This window comes from Pseudophryne corroboree, chromosome 2 (genome assembly GCF_028390025.1).
Source record: "Pseudophryne corroboree isolate aPseCor3 chromosome 2, aPseCor3.hap2, whole genome shotgun sequence".
Taxonomy (NCBI): domain Eukaryota; kingdom Metazoa; phylum Chordata; class Amphibia; order Anura; family Myobatrachidae; genus Pseudophryne; species Pseudophryne corroboree.
In genome coordinates, this window is record NC_086445.1 from 514,107,968 (window position 1) to 514,132,169 (window position 24,202).

The 24,202-nt window shown below is 49.0% G+C and overlaps 1 protein-coding gene across 1 annotated transcript in view; it reads right to left on the reverse strand.

Moving 5' to 3' along the window:
- PPT1 (palmitoyl-protein thioesterase 1) overlaps positions 1 to 24,202 on the reverse strand; it is a 110,043-nt gene that overhangs the window by 38,230 nt on the left and 47,611 nt on the right. Inside the window, exons 5-6 of the mRNA XM_063954094.1 lie at positions 11,699 to 11,801; positions 11,467 to 11,557 (exon numbers count right to left, since the gene is read on the reverse strand). Of these exons, the coding sequence (XP_063810164.1) occupies positions 11,467 to 11,557; positions 11,699 to 11,801 (194 nt within the window). The remainder of the gene's footprint in view (positions 1 to 11,466; positions 11,558 to 11,698; positions 11,802 to 24,202) is intronic.

The window sequence follows — 24,202 nt, forward strand, 5'->3', positions numbered from 1 at the left end:
CTGGATGAAAATTCCGACGGCTGAGATAATCCGCCTCCCAGTTGTCCACTCCCGGAATGAACCCTGCCGACAATATCACCTGGTGGTATTTTGGCCAATTGAGGATTTGAGCTACTTCCCGCATTGCCATGCGGCTTCTCGTTCCTCCTTGTTTGTTGATGTATGCGACTGCCGTCGCGTTGTCTGACTGCACTTGGACAGTCTGAGAGGGAAGCATGTGTAATGCTTGTCGTAGTGCATTGTAAATAGTTCCAGGACATTTTTAGACAGCAATTTTCCTAATAGGCGAATACACAAATGTACCGAGAGTGTGCGTGGCTTGAGCACTTATTGTACCAGATGAATAATCTGTACTTTCTGTTGTAGTAGGGAAAATTCTTTGATTTACCGTATCGAGAATCATACCTAGGAATTGAAGTCGTTGAGACGGAATTAGATGCGATTTCTTGAAATTGACACTCCAACCGGGGTGTATGTTTAGCAGCGCAAGTTGGAGGAGCATCTGTTGAGACGGAGCTTTCATGAGCAGATCGTCTAAGTACGGAACGATAGTCACTGCCAGGGATCTGAGATGAGCTATCATCACAGACATCACTCTGGTGAATACCCGAGGCGCTGACGAGAGGCCAAACGGTAGAGCCTGTGTGGCGTATTGCAAAACGCAAGAACCTCTGATGAGGTGACCAAATCGGAATGTGTAAGTACGCATCCTTGAAATCAAGCGCAATCATGCAATCTTGTAGCTTCAAATCTGCAAATACTGACCGCAGAAATTCCATCTTCAATCTGTAGTAAGTGACTTACTGATTGAGACTGACGGAGCCCTCCGAAATCGGTACCACAAACAGACGGGAATAATAACCCTGACCTTGTTGGTGTACCAGGCTGGAATTAAAAACTGCTGAATCCAGCAGAGACTGAATGGCAATCTGTCAAAACGCCTTCTTGTCGTCCGACAGAGACAGTCCAGTTTTGAAAAAACGCAGTGGCGGAAGACAGCTTTCTTTTAACACTAAATTGCGGATACATCCATCAGTGGATGTCTGGAATCCCGGCAAATGTAACGTCTGAAGGCGCGCTCCCACAATTGGAAATCCAATATGGCCTGGGAGCCCGTCAAGCCACTGGCTTGTTGATGATTTTAGTGCCCTGGTGTTACAAGGCGTGGCTGTACCACAGCCTTGACAGGACTGAAGTCTAAAGTGAACGCCGGACCAGAGTATTTCCGTCTTAGTACCGGTGGAGGCAATGGCAGGAAACTAGACTCTCCCCCCTCCGCCTTGGCCTGAGAAATGCATTTGTCAATTTTAGGACCAAACAACTTCTGGCCACCGTATTCTTTTGACCTCTGACTCCGCTTGCCAAGAACGCAGCCAGAGAACCTGTCGTGCTGTAACTAGCGACGATGAAAGGCGAGAAGCGAGCTAACAGCCTGCAGCAGAAGCTGTACATAGCTACTCAGCAGCTTCTCAGATTTGATTAACGATAAGTATAACGTGATCGTCATTGTTTCCATACAAAGAGCGCCTTAGTGACCCAAATCTATCTTACGTCTGAAGGGTCTTTATAAGGTCTGACACAGACGAATCCACCAATGGCGGATTCTCCAATGTAGATGTCACTGTGTGGAAACGGGTAACTAGAATTACATTTGTGAGGTATAGAACCGGTTATTCGGTTATTTTGTGTTTCTACTAACATCTTATTAAGATATCCTAAATAAGAACCCCATTGCTCCTTAGTCTCTGTAAACTTCAGAGACTGACGCACTGGTCATTATCAATGTCTGGGCTGTCAAAAAAACTGCACTTCTGACTGCTGGTCTAATGTGCCCTCCTCACCCTTATTTAGCGCCGTGAGGTTTGGCATAGAATTGTCAGACCGCAACATAGCAGAAACGGTTAAAGTATAAGACCAATTAAATTAATACCCTGTTACCCAAAGTGAAGTTGGACTTTTGCAACGGCTGAGACTCCTCCGTTAGATTTGGCGGTCTTCTCCGAGACTCGGATCTTGACGCTCGTGTCGAACGGTGGCCAATTCTAATTGCAACCCAGCCATTACATTTGCGTAGCATAGGAATGAAACCGGGTTCCGGAGTGGAAACCTACAAAACATATGGAACATGTGGTAGATTCATGTACAGACATTGCAGTAAAACGTCTTTTGTAGTCTTTGCTGGTGCCGTACTCATTACGCAGACAGACCACACAATAAACAAAGACAGACACTTGCACGCTCAGTAAAAGTGTTACTTAAGGTGTGCAATATACATATATATATGGCCGAAATGCATTCACTTGGCCAGCCTATATAAAACCTGAAGCAAAAATTCCCACTAACACCCCTGCGCCTCCGGTGGAGTAGTGTTGTAGGACAGGAACGTTCTGGAATTATAAACCGGAAGCATGGTTAAAATGGCCCCCATGCCATGCTTACACTGATAATCCCAGATCAGGTTACAATACATGCCTCCTGTGTTAATATAGGCTCAATAGTCTATACAGTGATAATCACAGGTCAGGTTATTAATATAACCTATGAATGTGGCAGCCTGTCATGCAGCATATTATAAGTTTATCCTCCCTTGCAGCAGCGCTGCCTGTGGCTTGTCCCCCCCCCCTCCCCCTGTGCTCCGTGTCTCAGCGGGGAGCGGGTGCCGGGAAGCTGACCTTGCAGGGAGGCAGGGAACGTTGTGAGGAGAGCGGCCGAGTGTTCGGCTGGCTGGAGCGGCGTGTAGCGACTTCCGGCGGCGCTAGAGAGAGTGCTATGCTGCAGCGGTCTCCCTGGCTTTGAAGTCCGTACAGCGAGGACGGAGCGGCTGGGGCGGGCGCTGTATTAGCGGCGGGTGCGGGCGGCGGTAATAGAAACGGACCCCACACAGCGGGGTGGCAGCGCGCGCTGACCGCCCCGTCCCCCCCAGCATACCTTGTCTTGTAGGGAGGGCTGCGACGGGGCTTCTATCTGTAAGCTCCGTCCAGCTGTTCAGTTCAGGGCTGCGACGGGGCTTCTTCCTGTAAGCTCCGTCCAGCTCTCGTTCTTGGCTGCGACGGGGCTTCTATCTGTAAGCTCCGTCCAGCTCTCGTTCATGGCTGCGACGGGGCTTCTATCTGTAAGCTCCGTCCAGCTGATCACTCCTTCATGGCTGCGACGGGGCTTCTTTCTGTAAGCTCCGTCCAGCTGATCACTCCTTCATGGCTGCGACGGGGCTTCTTTCTGTAAGCTCCGTCCAACTCTTGCAGCATTTAGTGTGCTGCGTGTGGCAGTGAGGGTGCTCTTTGTGAGGACCGACACGCCATGCGCTGCTCCGTGCAGCGGCACCATCCCGGACCCATGGTTTTAGAAGAAACTGGGAAGGGATGTGTGCGTAAGTAGTAAAAATAAAAATTAAAATAAAAATATTCACAAAGTGTGGGAGCCCCCCACACCAGCCCTGTTGCTCCGACGAGCACAGAAAAAACACTGAGGTACTCGGGGAGTATGGAGGGGAGGAGTGTTACTGAATTTGAATATTCAGTGCCCTGTTCCTTTCGGAAGCCGTCCATATCCCAAGAGTACTCCAGTGACCCCTAGTGGATGAAAAAGAAAACGCGGGAGTGGCTGGAGAAACGGGGGAGTGGCTGGCCAAACGCAGGGCGTGTTTGTGACGTCAAACCAGGAACTAAACGGACTGAGCTGATCGCAATCTGTGAGTAGGTCCGGAGCTACTTAGAAACTGCAAAGAATTATTTAGTAGCAATTCTGCTAATCTTTCGTTCACTATTCTGCTAAGCTAAGATACACTCCCAGAGGGCGGCGGCCTAGCGTGTGCAATACTGCTAAAAGCAGCTAGCGAACGAACAACTTGGAATGAGGGCCATTATACGAAAGCTTTACCGTAGGGTGAAAAAGTACAATAAAAGCAGACAAAATACCTGACAAAAATCCCCCTAGGTAGTGGGACTACAGGCAGAGCACACACTGAGGATTTAAGAGGCAAATGGTGACTGTAAAACACAGAGAAAAATACCAATATAGTATATCCTGTGAGACCCTATATAATATGAAAAACCTGACACACTTAGCCCCCCTCAGGGTACAGAATATAGGGATAGCAATATATGCCAGATACATGGAATGGAAATGACACAGCAGCTAATGGCACACACACACTCACATGTACAATGCAGAAACTATCACAAACAACAATAAAACTGCACTGGACTAGCAATACTAAGTAACTACACTACTTAAGTAAAGCTAAACAGGTATATAGATATAACAATGCACAGTAAAGACTGGATGTATATCACAGGGTACTTGTACTAAATATCCCTGACAGAATGCACTTGTTGTTAACTAACACTGTCTAAAGACATGTAGAATACTTAAGTGTCCTGTAATTGCACAGCACTGATGATGCAGGCTCTACACCCCAATGTTATCCCTGTGGAACCCCAGTGTACCCCACTGCAGAAATAGGAATTTAATAGCTACCGGTAATACCTTTTCTCCTAGTCCGTAAGGGATACTGGCCGCCCACCTCAGTGCTTCATGTTACTGCTTACCTGGTTGTAAGTGTTCTTGTTTGGGTCTGCTGTTGCTGTCCCTGTTCCTGTTGGTTAGCGTTGCTATCCTTTGTTGTAGTTAGCATTGCTTTCCTCTGTTCTGGTTAGCACTACTATCCTTTTTTTGTTGTTGCGTGTTGCTTCGTTACCTCACCGCTTTCGTATTTTCCTTCTCTCAAAGTATGTCCGTCTCCTCAGACACAGTTTTCCTAGACTGAGTCTGGTGAAGGCGGCATAGAAGCCAACACACACTAATGATTTCTTAAAGTGCCAGGCTCCACTGGACCAGATCTATACCGCATGGTACTAATGTCATCCCAGTATCCCCTACAGACTAGGAGAAAAGGAATTACCGGTAGGTATTAAATTCCTATTTTATTGGGTGAGTGCAGAACTGCTTATTGTGTTGTCAGAAGCATTATTACATTGTTCTCTGCAAACAGCGGGGTTTCTTCTACCTCTTTTCCACCTAAGAAACAGGTCTGCCTGTGCTTTTGAACACTGGTCCAAGCCGGGTTAGACCTGGTACTTATCCCTTTCTCACTGCGGCGCCGAACCGGGGCGTTCCCAGGTTGGCATCATTTGCACTCCACATGGGTGTAGTCTCTTTTGGCCAGCGCTTGAAGATGACATCTCCAAGCAGCAGTAAATCCAGCAGTCCGGGACCACCAGAGCAATGGCCTCGGTCCCATTAGGCCTCTCCCCCTCAGTGAAGGTGTCCCATGTCATGATGGAGACAAGCCCATTACTCTGTCAGCTGCTAAGCCCCAGCCGCCTGCACGCACCATCATCATGGAGCACTGCTTGCTGTCTGCATAGGGCAGACGGTCTGCATCGTGTCCCCCAATTTCCCAACTGCCCGCGGGACACTGTGGCTCAGGAGATATCAGCTCTCCTTATGCTGTAAACAGGTTCCGTGTCATATGACACAGGTTACCTGTTTACACTGCCCCCTTTTTGAGACTCTTCCTCTAAACAAAAATCTGTGTTGTGCAAAAACACAGTATTTTCAAGGCAGTGGAAAAATAGGATTTTGGTACTCACCGTTAAATCCTTTTTTCCTAGTCCGTAGAGGATGCTGGGGACTCCAAAAGGACCATGGGGTATAGACGGGATCCGCAGGAACTTAGGCACACTAAAAGACTTAAGACTGGGTGTGAACTGGCTCCTCCCTCTATGCCCCTCCTCCAGACCTCAGTTATAGGAACTGTGCCCAGGAGAGATGGACAGTACAAGGAAAGATTTTTGTTTTAACTAAGGGCTACCAAAATACCAGCCCACACCAAAGACATTCCGCACAACCGGAATAACACCAAAAACAGATAACAGTAAATATAAAAACTCCAGCAACCAGCTGTAACAAACCAACACACAAGTCGTGCACAACCAACTCAACAGTAAGAAAATTCACATAACGCAAGTAATAGTCCGCACTGGGACGGGCGCCCAGCATCCTCTACGGACCAGGAGAAAAGGATTTAACGGTGAGTACCAAAATCCTATTTTCTCTTACGTCCTAGAGGATGCTGGGGACTCCAAAAGGACCATGGGGATTATACCAAAGCTCCAGAACGGGCGGGAGAGTGCGGACGACTCTGCAGCACCGACTGAGCAAACGCCAGGTCCTCATCGGCCAGGGTATCGAACTTATAGAATTTAGCAAAAGTGTTCGAACCCGACCAAGTAGCTGCTCGGCAAAGCTGAAGTGCCAAGACACCTCGGGCAGCCGCCCAAGATGAACCCACCTTTCTGGTAGAATGGGCTTTAACCACCTTCGGCACCGGTAACCCCACCGAAGAATGAGCCTGTTGGATCGTATTACAAATCCAGCGAGCAATAGTTTGTTTTGACGCTGGATGACCAACCTTGTTTGCCGCATACAAAACAAACAACGCTTCAGTTTTCCTAGTAACAGCTGTCCTAGAAACGTAAACCTTTAGCGCTCTTACAACATCCAGCGATTTTGGAATAGCCACTACATCCGAAGCTACCGGAACGACAATAGGCTGGTTAATGTGAAATGACGAAACCACCTTTGGTAGAAATTGTGGACGAGTCCTCAATTCCGCTCTATCCGCATGAAATATCAAGTACGGACTCTTATGCGATAAAGCCGCTAATTCCGAAACTCGTCTGGCAGATGCCAGCGCCAAAAGCATAACCACCTTCCAAGTGAGAAATTTTAATTCAACCTTCCGCAAAGGTTCAAACCAGGAAGACATAAGGAATCGCAGGACAACCTCAAGGTCCCACGGGGCTACAGGCGGTACAAACGGTGGATTGATATGCATCACACCCTTCACAAAACTCTGCACCTCTGGGATGGTAGCTAACTCTCGTTGAAAGAAAATAGACAAAGCTGAAATCTGCACCTTGATGGAACCCAACTTCAGGCCTGCATCTACCCCCGCCTGTAAAAAGTGGAGAAAATGACCCAAGCGAAAATCCTCCGCAGGGGCCTTTTTAACCTCACACCAGGAAACGTATTTCCTCCAGATATGGTGATAATGTTTTGCCGTAACCTCTTTCCGAGCCTTAATGAGAGTTGGAATGACCTCCCTGGGAATCCCCTTACGAGCTAAGATCTGGCGCTCAACCTCCATGCCGTCAAACGCAGCCGCGGTAAGTCCGGAAACACGCATGGACCCTGTAACAACAGATCCTCCCTTAGAGGAAGCGGCCAAGGATCCTCCACCAGCAAGTCCTGAAGATCCGGGTACCAGGCCCTTCTTGGCCAGTCTGGAACGACGAGAATTGCCTGAACCCTTGCTCAACGAATGATCCCCAGCACCTTTGGAATGAGAGGAAGAGGAGGGAACACATACACCGACTGGAAGATCCACGGAGACACCAGGGCGTCCACCGCTGTGGCCTGTGGGTCCCTTGACCTGGAACAATACCTCGGGAGCTTCTTGTTGAGCCGAGACGCCATCATGTCTATCATCGGAATTCCCCAGCGTCCTGTCACTTCTGCAAAAACCTCTTGGTGCAGAGCCCACTCTCCCGGATGAAGGTCGTGTCTGCTGAGAAAATCCGCTTCCCAGTTGTCCACCCCTGGTAGGAAAACCGCTGACAGTGCGCTGAGGTGTTGTTCCGCCCAGCGAAGTATCTTTGTTGCCTCCGCCATTGCCGCTCTGCTCTTTGTTCCGCCTTGCCGGTTTACATGGGCCACCGCTGTGATTTTGTCTGACTGTACCAGGACCGGACGACCCTGAAGAAGACTTCTTGCTTGGAGCAGGCCGTTGTAAATGGCTCTTAACTCTAGAACATTTATGTGGAGACAGGCTTCCTGGGGCGACCATTTTCCCTGGAAATTTCTTCCTTGGGTGACTGCGCCCCAGCCCCGGAGACTTGCATCTGTTGTCAGAAGTACCCACTCCTGGATACCGAATCGGCGTCCCCCCAGGAGGTGATTCACTTGTAGCCACCATAGGAGAGAGATTCTGGCTCTGGGAGACAGACTGATCTTCTGGTGAATGTGTAGATGAGACCCTGACCATTTGCTCAGCAAGTCCCACTGAAAAACACGGGCGTGAAATCTGCCGTATGGAATGGCTTCGTACGCCGCAACCATCTTCCCCAGAACCCGAGTACAATGATGTACCGACACACTTGACGGTTTCAGAAGTTCCCTGACCATCGTCTGCAATTCCCGAGCCTTTTCTTCTGGAAGGAATACCTTCTGCAACTCCGTATCCAGAATCCTGCCCAGAAACGTAAGCCGAATGGTCGGAATCAACTGTGATTTTGGCAAATTGAGGACCCAACCGTGTTGTCGCAGGACCGATAGAGACAACTCCACACTCTTCAGCAATCGTTCCTTGGACCGCGCCTTTATCAGGAGATCATCCAAGTACGGGATAATTGAAACCCCTTGTTTGCGAAGCAGCACCATCATTTCCGCCATGACCTTGGTGAAAATCCTCGGAGCCGTGGAAAGCCCAAACGGCAACGTCTGAAATTGGTAATGAGAATCCTGTATCGCAAACCTGAGGAAAGCCTGATGCGGAGGATATATCGGGACATGTAAGTAGGCATCCTTTATGTCGACTGACGCCATAAAATCCCCCCCTTCCAGGCTGGAGATGACAGCTCGAAGGGTTTCCATCTTGAACTTGAAAACTTTCAAGTATGGATTGAGGGATTTTAAATTTAGAATTGGTTGACCGAACCGTCCGGTTTTGGCACCACAAAGAGGCTCGAGTAGAACCCCTCCCCCCTCTGAGATGAGGGAACGGGAACAATGACCCTCTGCAGACACAGTTTTTGAATTGCTGCTAGCACTACCTCCCTGTCCGGAAGCCCAACTGGTAATGCCGAAATGAAGAATCGGTGAGGGGGCATCTCCTGAAACTCTAGCTTGTATATCCCTGAGACACAATCTCTAGTATCCAGGGATCCAGGGCTGATCGAAACCAGACCTGACTGAAACTTTGTAGACGGCCCCCCACCGGTTCGGACTCCCCCAGGGAAGCCCCAGCGTCATGCGGTGGCCTTGGTAGCAGCAAGGGAGGACTTTTGGTCCTGGGCGCTTGACCCTGCAGAAGATTTCCTTCCCCTCCCTCTACCTTTTGAAGCGAGGAAGGATGAGCCTTTTCCACGCCTGTATTTGTTGTGACGAAAGGACTGCATCTGTTGATGTGGTGCCTTTTTCTGTTGTGTGGGAACATAAGGAAGAAAAGAGGACTTACCCGCAGTCGCGGTCGAGACCAGGTCAGCCAAGCCGTCCCCGAATAAGACAGTACCTTTGAAGGGTAGCGCTTCCATATTTTTCTTGGAGTCGGCATCCGCGTTCCATTGATGGATCCACAGGGCCCTCCTGGCTGATATCGACATGGCATTGGTTCTTGAACCCAAGAGACAGATGTCCCTTGCCGCATCCTTTATGTAATCTGCAGCGTCCTTAATATAACCAAGAGTTAGCAGTACATTATCTTTATCCAGAGTATCTATATCATTTGCTAAATTTTCAGCCCATTTAGCAATGGCACTACTCACCCATACCGACGCCACAGCAGGTCTGAGCAATGCACCCGAATTAGCGAAAATGGACTTCAGAGACGTCTCCAGCTTGCGATCCGCCGGATCTTTGAGAGCTGCTGTGTCTGGAGACGGAAGCGCCACTTTCTTAGACAAACGAGATAAAGCTTTGTCAACAGTTGGAGATGTCTCCCATTTTTCCCTGTCGTCAGAGGGAAAGGGATACGCCATGTAAATTCTCTTGGGAATCTGCCATTTCTTATCCGGCGACTCCCAAGCCTTTTCACAAAGAGTATTCATTTCATGAGAGGGAGGAAATTTTACCTCAGGTTTTTTACCCTTGAACAAGCAAATCCTTGTTTCCTGTACCGCCGGTTCATCAGAAATGTGTAAAACGTCTTTTATAGCCACAATCATCTACTGAATACTCTTAATTAAACGTGGATGTAACGCTGCCTCAGTGAAATCGACGTCGGAATCAGATTCCGTGTCGGTATCAGTATCCCCCACCTGATTAAACGGCCGCTTTTGGGACCCAGATGGGGTTTGAACCTGAGACAAAGCCTCTTCCATGGACCTTTTCCACACCTGGGTCTGCTCCTCAGATTTATCTAACCTTTTTGTCAATGAAGTTACACTCGAGTTTAACATACTGAGCAATGTCATTAAATCTGGAGCCGGCTGCGTCGACATTCCCAAGTCTAGCCCTGCATCCACTCCTCCAATAACCTCCTCCGGTGAATAAGCTTCTGCCTCTGATATGTCGACACAGAGTACCGACACAACACAAACACCCAGAATGTCCCTGTTAGGTGACAGGCCTACATGAGAACCCAGATAGAGGACACAGAGGGAGTATGCCAGCCCACACCCCAGCGCCCATATATCGCAAACACGATAAATGTACCCAGCGCTGGCTACCGTAATAAGCACCAAGTACTGCGGCCCCCTTCAGTAAAAAGCCCCCCTTTTACTTGTAAAAGTTTGGAAGCGTGGAGGTCCTCCGCAGCGTCTCACTGTGTCCGCCTCGTGGAGCAGAGAAAATGGCGCCGGTGAGCTGCGGACCGAAGCTCCGCCCCCTTCCCGGCGCGCTCCGGCCCACCAAATTCAAATTGTGAGAAAATGCCGGCGGGGGTCTGTGATGAGTGCCCCCCCCCCCAGTGCCCTGCACCCAGTAAATACCGTTGGTGAAGTGTGTGGGAGCATGTGCTGTACCTTCTGTCACTGAAGTCTTCTGCCGTCCTGAAGTCTTCTGATCTTCTCATACTCATCTGACTTCTTTCTTCTGGCTTCTGTGAGGGGGTGACGGCGTGGCTCCGGGAACAAGCAGCTAGGCGCACCAAGTGATCGAACCCTCTGCAGCTAATGGTGTGCAGTAGCCGAGAAGCAGAGCCTTGAAACTCACAGAAGTAGGTCCTGCTTCTCCCCCCTCACTCCCACGCTGCAGGGAGCCTGTAGCCAGCAGGTCTCCCTGAAAATAAAGAACCTAACAAAAGTATTTTCTAGAGAAACTCAGTAGAGCTCCCCTAGTGTGTGACCCATCACTCCTGGGCACAAAGTCTAACTGAGGTCTGGAGGAGGGGCATAGAGGGAGGAGCCAGTTCACACCCAGTCTTAAGTCTTTTAGTGTGCCTAAGTTCCTGCGGATCCCGTCTATACCCCATGGTCCTTTTGGAGTCCCCAGCATCCTCTAGGACGTAAGAGAAAGGGGTATTAATCACTTTGCACTGTGATGGTTTTGTCTGTATCCACTTACAGTAGATTTTAATTTGTCAGCAGTTTACATGTGAATAGTCAATTTACATTTATGAGCAACGAGAATGCCAGGCTGAACAACCCAGACCACAATGAAGCCATGCAGAGCTGTAAACTGTGAATGTCTGGCCCCTGTGTATACAGATCCAAATATCCCAAAAATCAATGACAACTTCTCACTCACCAGCTCCTGGTTGAGGTCTGCCAGGAAAATGCTGCCATTTCTGTATTGTTCTTCATTGAGTGGGTCATGCCAGTACTCTGCCTGCACCAAGCTTTAGGACACAGAATAAGACCGAAAAACAAGTGAATTTAGCAGTCTATTTCAATAGCTTATCAAATACAAATGTAAGTAACATTTTCAGCTATATTTATCTATATAACTATAGCAGTCTACTTTCTGTGTGTGTACTCACCGTTCCTGCACAGCTTTAGTATAAGCTTCAGCATTCAAAGTCTTTCTAATCCAGTCACAAATCATCAGGCTTTCTCCAGGACACCGAGGGAAGCCATATACACCTAAACAGGGATACAGCCACAAAGAGAAATGGTGAGGGGTATCGAAGCACATCACGCATCGAAGGAAGCCAAAATACTGGATAATCTGCAAATATCTGGAGCAAAGGGATCATTAATCACTATAGCATGCAAATAACTAGGTTTGGTCCACTCATGTACCAAAAGACAGCTCAATTTGTGGCCATAACATCTCTACATTTGCATTATGATGATCAATGATTTCAGTGAATACAAATATTTCTGATGCACATTATATGTACGCTACCTAATGCCACTGAAGTGAGGTTGATGCACTGTAAAGCATGTTAAAAAGTAATATGCAGGATCCTTCCTGGTTTTCTTCGATAAGTGAAAATAGTAGTAGCTATATTAAGAACTTGCCCTACCTACAGTAGCGCACGCAGGGGGGTTTCCGAGTACCTGGAAACCCCCCCTGATTAGCCAAATGTTTATTTGTGAGACGGAGACAGCAGTGTCTCCGTCTCAGCAAAAGCCGCGATCGTGACCACGGAGGTACAGCAGCAGCAGAGAGCTACTGTACGCAGCTCTCTGCAGAGAGAAAGTCCGGGGAGAGCTGCTGGCTGCACATGCTCAGCCGCAGCAGCTCTCTCCCACCTCACAGAACCGCTACTCTGCTCCTGCCTCCCAATGCTCGCAGCCCCTGGTGGTATGTAAACCACCAATACTGTATATGAAGTGTGTAAGTGTGTGTATGTATCTACAGGGATGCATGCGTGGTTTGTATATGTATGAATGTGTATGAGATTATAATATATGTATATTATATATACATATACATACATACACACACACACACACACACACACATACACAATATGTCCAGCACTCACAATATGAACAGACGAAACAACTTGGTCCGGTGCACAACCTCAAAAGGGCATACAGGATGGAAGAAATGGTGTCACTCAGAAATAATTTAGACGACACAGCCACAGATGACATACAGTATGTGCATTCACAGATACACACCCACGGAAACCCCCCTAAGTAAATCCTGCGGTTGCCCCTGACCTAGGGTCATGGAGAATATAAATACCCTAATTAGAACATGCACACTAAAGTGCAGTACTTTTTTACATGGACAATTTGTTTTCTATGAGGCATGTTTCTAGAACTCTGCAAGCAGTATATTACATGGGATCCGGTCTCTAGGTCGACAGTAACTAGGTCGACCACTATTGGCCGACAGTAACTAGGTCGACAGGGTCTCTAGGTCGACAGTTCAAAAGGTCGACATGAGTTTTTCACGTTTTTTTTCTCTTTTTTTGAACCTTTTCATATTTAACGATCCACGTGGACTACAACTGGAACAGTAATCTGAAGCGATAACGAAGTGGTAGCGGAGCAAGGCACCTTTTGCAAGGGGACACGGTGCACTAAATGGGGTTCCCATTCACTCTACGAAGAAATTGACACAATTTTTTAAAAAAAAACTTATGTCGACCTTTTGACCTGTCGACCTAAAGACCCTGTCAACCTAGTTACTGTCGACCAATAGTGGTCGACCTAGTTACTATCTACCTTCCACACCACACCCATATTACATGCCCCAAGTCATCGAGCAAGAAGGATGCACTGTAGTGCTGTTCTTGTCCTCATGGAACCCTAAAAGGTAAGTACACACTATGCAATTATTTGGCTGATTTACCAATAACTGGGAGATCCGCCCGATTTATTGTATAGCGTGTATGAACAATCGTTTTGCAGATAACCTCGGACAAACCTTGCCCAGAAACTCTATTATTAGATCTTTCGGCGGAACCAAAAATCTCGCTCACAATCTCATGATACAGACCAGTGTGCGCGCGCATTCTCAATAATTTGACCATATGTCCAGGTGTAAAAATTGGGTAGTGTCTGGGTAAACTCCATTTCTTCTTTGGGTTCCATAGGGATCCACAGGGATAACATTGGGGTTATAGGTGGTAGGATCAGCTCCTTGGCACCATACAGTTAAGTCTTTCAGCTATCCCAGGATGCCTCAGTCCCTCTCCCTATAACCCCACTCTGCCCAGCCAGGTCAGTTTTTTGTATAGTGCAGCAGGAAGCTAGATGCACCCTTTAACAGGGGCCTACTCTTGCAGCCCCAAAGCCTCTTTTATTTTATTTTTTTTCTATTTTTACACTGAGCCTGTTATTGCTGGATGTCTATTAGACTCCAGCACACAGACTCCAACACTCCCAAGGTTCCGGCATATGGATCCCAATCCCAGGATCTGCAGGCAGCATTTGTGGACGCTCTCTCCATCAAGTGGCCCTTCTGTCTTTCCTCCAGTGGCCCTTCTGTCTTTCCTCCAGTATCCCTTCTGCCAAGGGTTCTACGGAAACTCAAACAGCAAGTTTGTAGTAGCCCCAGACGCCACTGCTTCTCAAACCTGCAAGGCCTCTCAGTAGGAGTTCCACTTCCACTACGCCAAGACCTCCTGTCTCAGGGACCGTGTCTGCACCCGGACCTACCACGCCTGTCTTTGACGGCATGGCGCTTGAGTCTTCCATACTAAGGGCAAAAGGTTTTTCTCATCCAGTCATGCAAACCATGCTTAAGGCTCAAAAGACGGCCTCTGCCCGCATCTACTACTGGCTATGGCATTCCAGTGGTGTGCTTCCAAGCGCTATGACCCTGCAATATTATGGAATTCTTGCCTTTCTACAAAGGGGATTATTATTGTTATTATTACATTTTATTTATAGGGCTCCACAAGTGTTTTGCAGCGCCGTACAAAGGACAGTACAGGCAGAAAAATAAGATTTTACTCACCGGTAAATCTATTTCTCGTAGTCCGTAGTGGATGCTGGGAACTCCGTAAGGACCATGGGGAATAGACGGGCTCCGCAGGAGACAGGGCACTCTAAAAGAAAGATTAGGTACTATCTGGTGTGCACTGGCTCCTCCCTCTATGCCCCTCCTCCAGACCTCAGTTAGGATACTGTGCCCGGAAGAGCTGACACAATAAGGAAGGATTTTGAATCCCGGATAAGACTCATACCAGCCACACCAATCACACCGTATAACTCGTGATACTATACCCAGTTAACAGTATGAAATATAACTGAGCCTCTCAACAGATGGCTCAACAATAACCCTTTAGTTAGGCAATAACTATATACAAGTATTGCAGACAATCCGCACTTGGGATGGGCGACCATCATCCACTACGGACTACGAGAAATAGATTTACTGGTGAGTAAAATCTTATTTTCTCTGACGTCCTAGTGGATGCTGGGAACTCCGTAAGGACCATGGGGATTATACCAAAGCTCCCAAACGGGCGGGAGAGTGCGGATGACTCTGCAGCACCGAATGAGAGAACTCAAGGTCCTCCTCAGCCAGGGTATCAAATTTGTAAAATTTAGCAAACGTGTTTGCCCCTGACCAAGTTGCAGCTCGGCAAAGTTGTAAAGCCGAGACCCCTCGGGCAGCCGCCCAAGATGAGCCCACTTTCCTCGTGGAATGGGCTTTTACTGATTTAGGATGCGGCAATCCAGCCGCAGAATGCGCCAGCTGAATTTTGCTGCAAATCCAGCGAGCAATAGTCTGCTTAGAAGCAGGAGCACCTAGTTTGCTGGGTGCATACAGGATAAAAAGCAAGTCAGTTTTCCTGACTCCAGCCGTCCTGGAAACATAAATTTTCAAGGCCCTGACTACGTCCAGTAACTTGGAATCTTCCAAGTCCCTAGTAGCCGCAGGCACTACAATAGGTTGGTTCAAGTGAAAAGCTGATACCACCTTAGGGAGAAACTGGGGACGAGTCCTCAATTCTGCCCTATCCATATGGAAAATCAGATAAGGCTTTTACATGACAAAGCCGCCAATTCTGACACACGCCTGGCCGAAGCCAAGGCCAATAACATGACCACTTTCCACGTGAGATATTTCAGATCCACAGTTTTAAGTGGCTCAAACCAATGTGATTTCAGGAAACTCAACACCACGTTGAGATCCCAAGGTGCCACAGGAGGCACAAAAGGGGGCTGAATATGTAGCACTCCCTTTACAAATGTCTGAACTTCAGGCATTGAAGCCAGTTCTTTCTGGAAGAAAATCGACAGAGCCGAAATCTGGACCTTAATGGAACCCAATTTTAGGCCCATAGTCACTCCCGACTGTAGGAAGTGCAGAAAACGACCCAGCTGAAATTCCTCTGTAGGGGCCTTCCTGGCCTCATACCACGCAACATATTTTCGCCAAATACGGTGATAATGGTTTGCGGTTACTTCTTTCCTGGCTTTTATCAGCGTAGGAATGACTTCCTCCGGAATGCCCTTTTCCTTTAGGATCCGGAATTCAACCGCCATGCCGTCAAACGCAGCCGCGGTAAGTCTTGGAACAGACAGGGCCCCTGCTGTAGCAGATCCTGTCTGAGCGGTAGAGGCCATGGGTCCTCTGACATCATTTCTTGAAGTTCTGGGTACCAAGCTCTTCTTGGCCAATCCGGAACCACGAGTATCGTTCTTACTCCTCGCCTTCTTATTATTCTCAGTACCTTTGGTATGAGAGGCAGAGGAGGGAACACATAAACCGACTGGTACACCCACGGTGTCACTAGAGCGTCCACAGCTATCGCCTGAGGGTCCCTTGACCTGGCGCAATATCTCTTTAGCTTTTTGTTGAGGCGGGACGCCATCATGTCCACCTGTGGCCTTTCCCAACGGTTTACCAACAGTTGGAAGACTTCTGGATGAAGTCCCCACTCTCCCGAGTGTAGGTCGCGTCTGCTGAGGAAGTCTGCTTCCCAGTTGTCCACTCCCGGAATGAACACTGCTGACAGTGCTAAGACGTGATTTTCCGCCCATCGGAGAATCCTTGTGGCTTCTGCCATCGCCATCCTGCTTCTTGTGCCGCCCTGTCGGTTTACATGGGCGACTGCCGTGATGTTGTCTGATTGGATCAGTACCGGCTGGTTTTGAAGCAGGGGCCTTGCCTGACTTAGGGCATTGTAAATGGCCCTCAGTTCCAGAATATTTATGTGTAGGGACGACTCCTGACTTGACCAAAGTCCTTGGAAATTTCTTCCCTGTGTGACTGCCCCCCAGCCTCGAAGGCTGGCATCCGTGGTCACCAGGACCCAGTCCTGTATGCCGAATCTGCGGCCCTCTAGAAGAGGAGCACTCTGCAGCCACCACAGCAGAGACACCCTGGTCCTTGGAGACAGGGTTATCAGCCGATGCATCTGAAGATGCGATCCCGACCACTTGTCCAAGAGGTCCCACTGAAAGGTTCTTGCATGGAACCTGCCGAATGGAATTGCTTCGTATGAAGCTACCATTTTTCCGAGGATTCGTGTGCAGTGATGCACCGATACCTGTTTTGGTTTCAGGAGGTCTCTGACTAGAGATGACAGCTCCTTGGCTTTCTCCTGCGGGAGAAACACTTTTTTCTGTTCTGTGTCCAGAACCATCCCCAGGAACAGTAGGCGAGTGGAAGGAACCAGCTGTGGAATGTTTAGAATCCATCCGTGCGGTTGTAGCACTTCCCGAGATAGTGCTACTCCGACCAACAACTGCTCCTTGGACCTCTCCCTTATAAGGAGAACGTCCAAGTACGGGATAATTAAAACTCCCTTTTTTCGAAGGAGTATCATCATTTTTGCCATTACCTTGGTAAACACCCTCGGTGCCGTGGACAGTCCAAACGGCAGTGTCTGGAATTGGTAATGGCAATCCTGTACCACAAATCTGAGGTACTCCTGGTGAGGATGGTAAATGGGGACATGCAGGTAAGCATCCTTGATGTCCAGGGATACCATGTAATCCCCCTCGTCCAGGCTTGCAATAACCGCCCTGAGCAATTCCATCTTGAACTTGAATTTTTTTATGTATGTGTTCAAGGATTTCAAATTTAAAATGGGTCTCGCCGAACCGTCCGGTTTCGGTACCACCAACAGTGTGGAATAGTAACCCCGTCCTTGTTGAAGTAGGGGCACCTTGACTATCACCTGCTGGGAATACAACTTGTGAATTGCCTCTAGCACAGCCTCCCTGCCCGAGGGAGTTGTCGGCAAGGCAGATTTGAGGAAAACGGCGGGGGGGAGACATCTCGAATTCCAGCTTGTACCCCTGAGATACTACTTGAAGGATCCAGGGATCCTGTGAGCGAGCCCACTGATAGCTGAAATTTTTGAGGCGGCCCCCCACCGTACTTGGCTACGCCTGTGGAGCCCCCGCGTCATGCGGTGGGCTCAGAGGAAGCGGGGGAAGAATTTTGATTCTGGGAACTGGCTGACTGGAGCAGCTTTTTCCCTCTTCCCTTGTCTCTGTGCAGAAAGGAAGCGCCTTTGACCCGCTTGCTTTTCTGATGCCGAAAGGACTGTACCTGATAATACAGTGCTTTCTTAGGCTGTGAGGAAACCTGAGGTAAAAAATTTTCTTCCCAGCTGTTGCTGTGGATACGAGGTCCCAGAGACCATCCCCAAACAATTCCTCACCCTTATAAGGCAGATCTATGTGCCTTTTAAAGTCAGCATCACCTGTCCAGTGTCGGGTCTCTAATACCCTCCTGACAGAATGGACATTACAATAATTCTGGATGCCAGCCGGTAAAATATCCCTCTGTGCATCCTTCATATATAAGACGACGTCTTTAATATGCTCTTATGTTAGCAAACTAGTATCCCTGTTTGACAGGGTCACAGACCACGCTGCATCAGCAATATCTGCAGGTCTCAGTTTAGTACCTGAGTGTGTAAATACAGACTTCAGGATAGCCTCCTGCTTTTTATCAACAGGTACCTTCAAAGTGGCCGTATCCTAAGACGGCAGTGCCACCTTTTTTGACAAACGTGTGAGCGCCTTATCCACCCTAGGGGATATCTCCCAGCGTAACTTATCCTCTGGCGGGAAAGGGTACGCCAACAGTAACTTTTTAGAAATTACCAGTTTCTTATCGGGGGAACCCACGCTTTTTCACACACTTCATTCACTCATCTGATGCCTGCTTTTTCTCCCCAAACATAAAACCCTTTTTTAGTGGTACTTGGGTTAATGTCAGAAATGTGTAACACATTTTTTATTGCCGGGATCAAGTCACGGATGTTCCTAGTGGATTGTGTATATGTCTCAACCTCGTCGACACTGGAGTCAGACTCCGTGTCGACATCTGTGTCTGCCATCTGAGGGAGCGGGCGTTTTTGAGCCCCTGATGGCTTTTGAGACGCCGGGCAGGCGCGGGCTGAAAAGCCGGCTGTCCTATAGCTGTTACGTCATCCAGCCTTTTATGTAAGGAGTTGACACTGTCGGTTAATACCTTCCACCTATCCATCCACTCTGGTGTCGGCCCCACAGGGGGCGACATCCCATTTATCGGTATCTGCTCCGTCACCACATAAGCCTCCTCATCAAAACATGTCGACACAGCCGTACCGACACACCGCACACACACAGGGAATGCTCTGACTGAGGACAGGACCCCACAAAGCCCTTTGGGGAGACAGAGAGAGAGTATGCCAGCACACACCAGAGCGCTATATAATGTGGGGATTAACACTATAACTGAGTGAATTTTCCCCAATAGCTGCTTGTAAATACAATATTGCGCCTAAATTTAGTGCCCCCCCTCTCTTTTTAACCCTTTGAGCCTGAAAACTACAGGGGAGAGCCTGGGGAGTTGTCTTCCAGCTGCACTGTGAAGAGAAAATGGCGCCAGTGTGCTGAGGGAGATAGCTCCGCCCCTTTTTCGCTGACTTTTCTCCCGCTTTTTTATGGATTCTGGCAGGGGTATTTATCACATATATAGCCTCTGGGGCTATATATTGTGATTATTTTGCCAGCCAAGGTGTTTATATTGCCCTCAGGGCGCCCCCCCCCCCCCCCAGCGCCCTGCACCCGTCAGTGACCGGAGTGTGAGGTGTACATGAGGAGCAATGGCGCACAGCTGCAGTGCTGTGCGCTACCTTGGTGAAGACTGAAGTCTTCTGCCGCCGATTTTCCGGACCATCTTCATGCTTCTGGCTCTGTAAGGGGGACGGCGGCGCGGCTCCGGGAACGAACACCAAGGACGGGTCCTGCGGTCGATCCCTCTGGAGCTAATGGTGTCCAGTAGCCTAAGAAGCCCAAGCTAGCTGCAAGCAGGTAGGTTCGCTTCTTCTCCCCTTAGTCCCTCGTTGCAGTGAGCCTGTTGCCAGCAGGTCTCACTGTAAAATAAAAAACCTAAAATATACTTTCTTTCTAGGAGCTCAGGAGAGCCCCTAGTGTGCATCCAGCTCGGCCGGGCACAGAAATCTAACTGAGGTCTGGAGGAGGGGCATAGAGGGAGGAGCCAGTGCACACCAGATAGTACCTAATCTTTCTTTTAGAGTGCCCAGTCTCCTGCGGAGCCCGTCTATTCCCCATGGTCCTTACGGAGTTCCCAGCATCCACTAGGACGTCAGAGAAAAAACTTAGCATTACAGTAAATAAACAAAAATAGACTACAGGTAACAAAGAGCACCACAATTCTCAAAATATAATACAGGTCTGTAAGTAGCGAGGGATTAATCAGTGTACTACTTGGGGCTGGCGGCCATAGATAGAGATTAGCCTTTACCAGTAGGAGAGAAAGCAGGTAAAGATGGTCGCTGAGTAGGAGAGAGCTACGAGTGAAATGTGTCGAGAAGAAGGCTTTAACAAAAGGAAAGAGGGCCCTGCTCTGAAAAGCTAACAATATAGTGGGGAGGGGCGACAGACAGATGACATGAGTTGCAAGCAAGCGGGAGGAAGCCTGATGGCAGTATGCAAGCAAAGCAGAGATGTTCAAGGCATGGCGCAGTGGGGAGGGAGGATCAGTCTAAGAACTAAGTTATGCATCAGGGCTACGCTTTAATAAATAGGTGGGTTTTCAGTGCCCGTTTGAAGCTTTGCAAGGTCGGGGAGAGCCTAATGGAGTGGGGGAGCGCGTTCCACTGAAGGGGTGCAGCACGGGCAAAATCTTGAACTCGTGCATGGGAAGCAGTGACCAGGGCAGAGGAGAGGCGACGGTCATCAGCTGACTGTAGTGGGTGGGAGGGAGTATGAAGGGAGAGGAGGTTGGAGATGTAGGGAGCAGTGGAATTAGAGATGGGCTTGTATGTGAGGGTGAGGAGTTTGAAGAGGATTCTGTAGGGGAATGGGAGCCAGTGTAGATTTTGTTGAAGGGGAGTGGCAGATGTGGAACGGTGGGAGAGGAAGATAAGCCTAGCTGCGGAGTTCAGGACAGTTTGGAGGGGAGCAAGTGAGGCCAGTGAGGAGAACATTGCAGTAGTCGAGTCGTGAGATGACCAGTGAATGGATGATAAGTTTAGTTGCACTCTGGGAGAAAAATGGTCTGACGCGAGCAATGTTGCATAGCTGGAAACGACAGGATTGCGCCAGAGCTTGGAAGTGGGGTGCAAAGGAGAGGGAGGAGTCAAGAGTGACGCCCAGGCAGCGGAGTTGGGGAACGAGGGAGATGATTGTGTTGTCAACAGTGATAGAGATATTTGTAGGGGGGTGTTGCTCTGGCTGGGGGAAAGATAATGAGTTCAGTTTTGTCCATGTTGAGCTTCAAAGAGCACTCAGACATCCAGGAGGAGATGGCAGAGAGGCAGCTGGAGACCCGAGAGAGGACAGAGGGGGACAGATCAGGAGATGAGAGGTAGAGTTGTGCGTCATCAACATATATGTGGTATTGAAGGCCAAATGGGTTAATGAGCGCACCCAGGGAAGAGGTGTACAGGGAGAACAGAAGGGGACCTAGGACAGAACCCTGAGGGACACCAACAGGAAGGATGGAAGGGTGTGAGGTGGTTCCGGAGGCAGACACAGAGAAGGAGCGGTTAGTGAGAAAAGAGGTAAACCAGTCAAGGACGGTGCCAGAAAGGCCAACGTTTTGGAGTGTGCAGAGGTGAGAGGGTGACCCACGGTGTCAAAGGCAGCAGAGATGTCCAGAAGGATGAGCAGAGAGAAGTGGCCCTCGAATTTGTCCGAAAGCAGGTCATTGCCGACTTTCACCAGGGCAGTCTCGGTGGAGTGGGTGGGCGAAAGCCAGATTGTAGTGGATCAAGGATGGAGTTGCAGGAGAGGTAGCTTGTGAGATGGCTGTAGACCAGTCGTTCAAGTAGTTTGGAGGCGAATGGGAGAAGAGAGATGGGGCGGTAGCTAGTGAGTGATGAAGGGTCGAGGTTGTTTTTTTTGAGAATAGGGGAGACCAGAGCATGTTTGAATGGTGAGGGAAAGATGCCGGTAGAGAGCGATAGGTTAAAGAGGTGAGCAAGGTGGGAGCAGGCAGTGGGGGGGAGAGAGCGGAGAAGACGAGAGGGGAGGGGGTCCAAGGGGCAGGTTGAGGGGGTGGGGATAAGATGAGGGAGTGGACTTCCTTGTCTCAGGTGGGACGGAAGCAGGACAGGGTGGGATAGATGGAAGGGAGGGATGATGGGGGCAGCAGAGCGGTGACGGGAGGAGATGTCATTTTGGATATCCTCAATTTTGGAGATGAAGAAGGAGGCAGTCAGTGGCAGTGAGAGAGGAGGGGGGACGAAGGACAGTGTTGAAAGTTTCAAAGAGACGGCGTGGACTGGAGGACTGAGAGGAGATGAGTGCTTGGAAAAAGGATTGCTTGGCGAGAGAAAGAGCAGAGCTGTAGGAGAGAATAAACTTGAAATGGAGGAAGTCCGCCAGAGAGTGAGATCTCCTCCAGGAGCGTTCTGCGGACCGTGAACATTTTTGTAGGAATCGTGTTAGTTTGGTGTGCCAGGGTTGGGGTTTGGTGTGGCGGAAGGGGACAGAGGAGAGAGGGGCCACAGAGTCAAGAGCAGCAGTAAGGGAAGAGTTATAGAAGGTGGCTGCCTGGATGGGACAAGTCATAGTGGAAAGAGGACAGAGGAAGGTCTCGTGGGAGGACAGGATAGTGATTGAACCTTGGCCTTTCCTGGCTTCCCTCAAAGTGCATGTTTCTGCTTTATCTGTCTGGTTTCTATGCAGGATTGCCTCGCTTCCAGATGTTCGCACCTTCTTTCAGGGTGTCATTCGAGTACAGCATCCCTACGTCCCGCCAGTGGGACCTGTCTGTGGTTCTGGATGCCCTTCAACAGGCTCCTTTTGAACTTTTGGAATCAGTAGATCTCAAATGGTTAACTGCAAAGACTTTGTTCCTTCTGGCATTGCATCTGCCAGACGGGTGTCTGATTTGGGAGCTCTCTCCTGTCACCCTCAATTCCTGATTTTTCATCTGGACAGGGCTGTCCTTCGTACTAGACCGGGTTACCTACCTAAGGTGGGCTCCCGTTTCCACATAAATGAGGACATAATGGTTCCACCCTTCATCTCCCCGGATCTCTCAGCTGCAGAGAGTTCTCTGGATGTGGTTTGTGCCCTCCGTATCTATATGGACCAAACCAATTCACTACGAAGATCGGATTCCCTCTTCATCCTTTATGGCAGGCATGTCCAAACTGCGTCCCTCCAGCTGTTGAGAAACGACATATCCCAGCATGCCCTGACACAGTTTTGCTGTCAGAGAATGCTAAAGCTGTGTTAGGGCATGCTGGGATGTGTAGTTTCTCAACAGCTGGAGGGCCGCAGTTTGGACATGCCTGCTTTATGGTTTTCACAAACGTGGTTGGCCAAATAATAAACAGACTCTGGCCAGATGGATTAGAATGGCAATCGCTCAAGCATATTCTCAGGCTGGTGTTCAAGTCCCAGCCTCTATCTCTGCTCATTCTACTCGGTCTGTAGGACGATCACGGGTAGTGCCCCACTTAACAATTGTGCAAGGTGGCTACGTGGTCTTCTATCCACACTTTTCTTAGGTTCTATACCTTTGATACATTCACCTCCCAGGATGCTTCACTTGGACACTGGATACTCTATCCACTCAGGAGCATCCCACCCTTGAAGTACTGCTTTAAGACATCCCCGATGTTATCCCTGTGGAGCTCTAAGGAACCCGAAGAAGAAAAGGAGAGTTATGGTAGACTTACCTTTGTTAACTCTCTTTCTTCGAGATCCATAGGGTCCACAAGGTGCCTGCCCTGATGCACCTGGCCTCTCTGGGTTTTGCGGCTTTGGTCACTAGTTCCCTTCTCCTGTCTGTGAGAGTGGGTTCTTAGGAGTACCATGTCTTCCTTCTCCTGTCATCCTCTTCGTGCTTTGGGCTTATTACCAAAACAGACCTGCCTGGGCAGGATTATAGGGAGAGGAACCGAGGCATCCTGGGATATCTGAAAGACTTAACTGTATGGTGCCCAGGAGCTGATCCTACCACCTATAACCCCCGATGTTATCCCTGTGGACCTCGAAAAAAGAGAGCTAACAAAGGTAAGTCTACCATAACTCTCCTTTTTTCCCCATTGCCTGATTTTTTGAGAATCAGACGATTTTTCAAAAATAAAATATAGTGTGTAGCAAATATCTGGACCTTCGTTTAGGCCAGAGGTTCCCAAACGCGG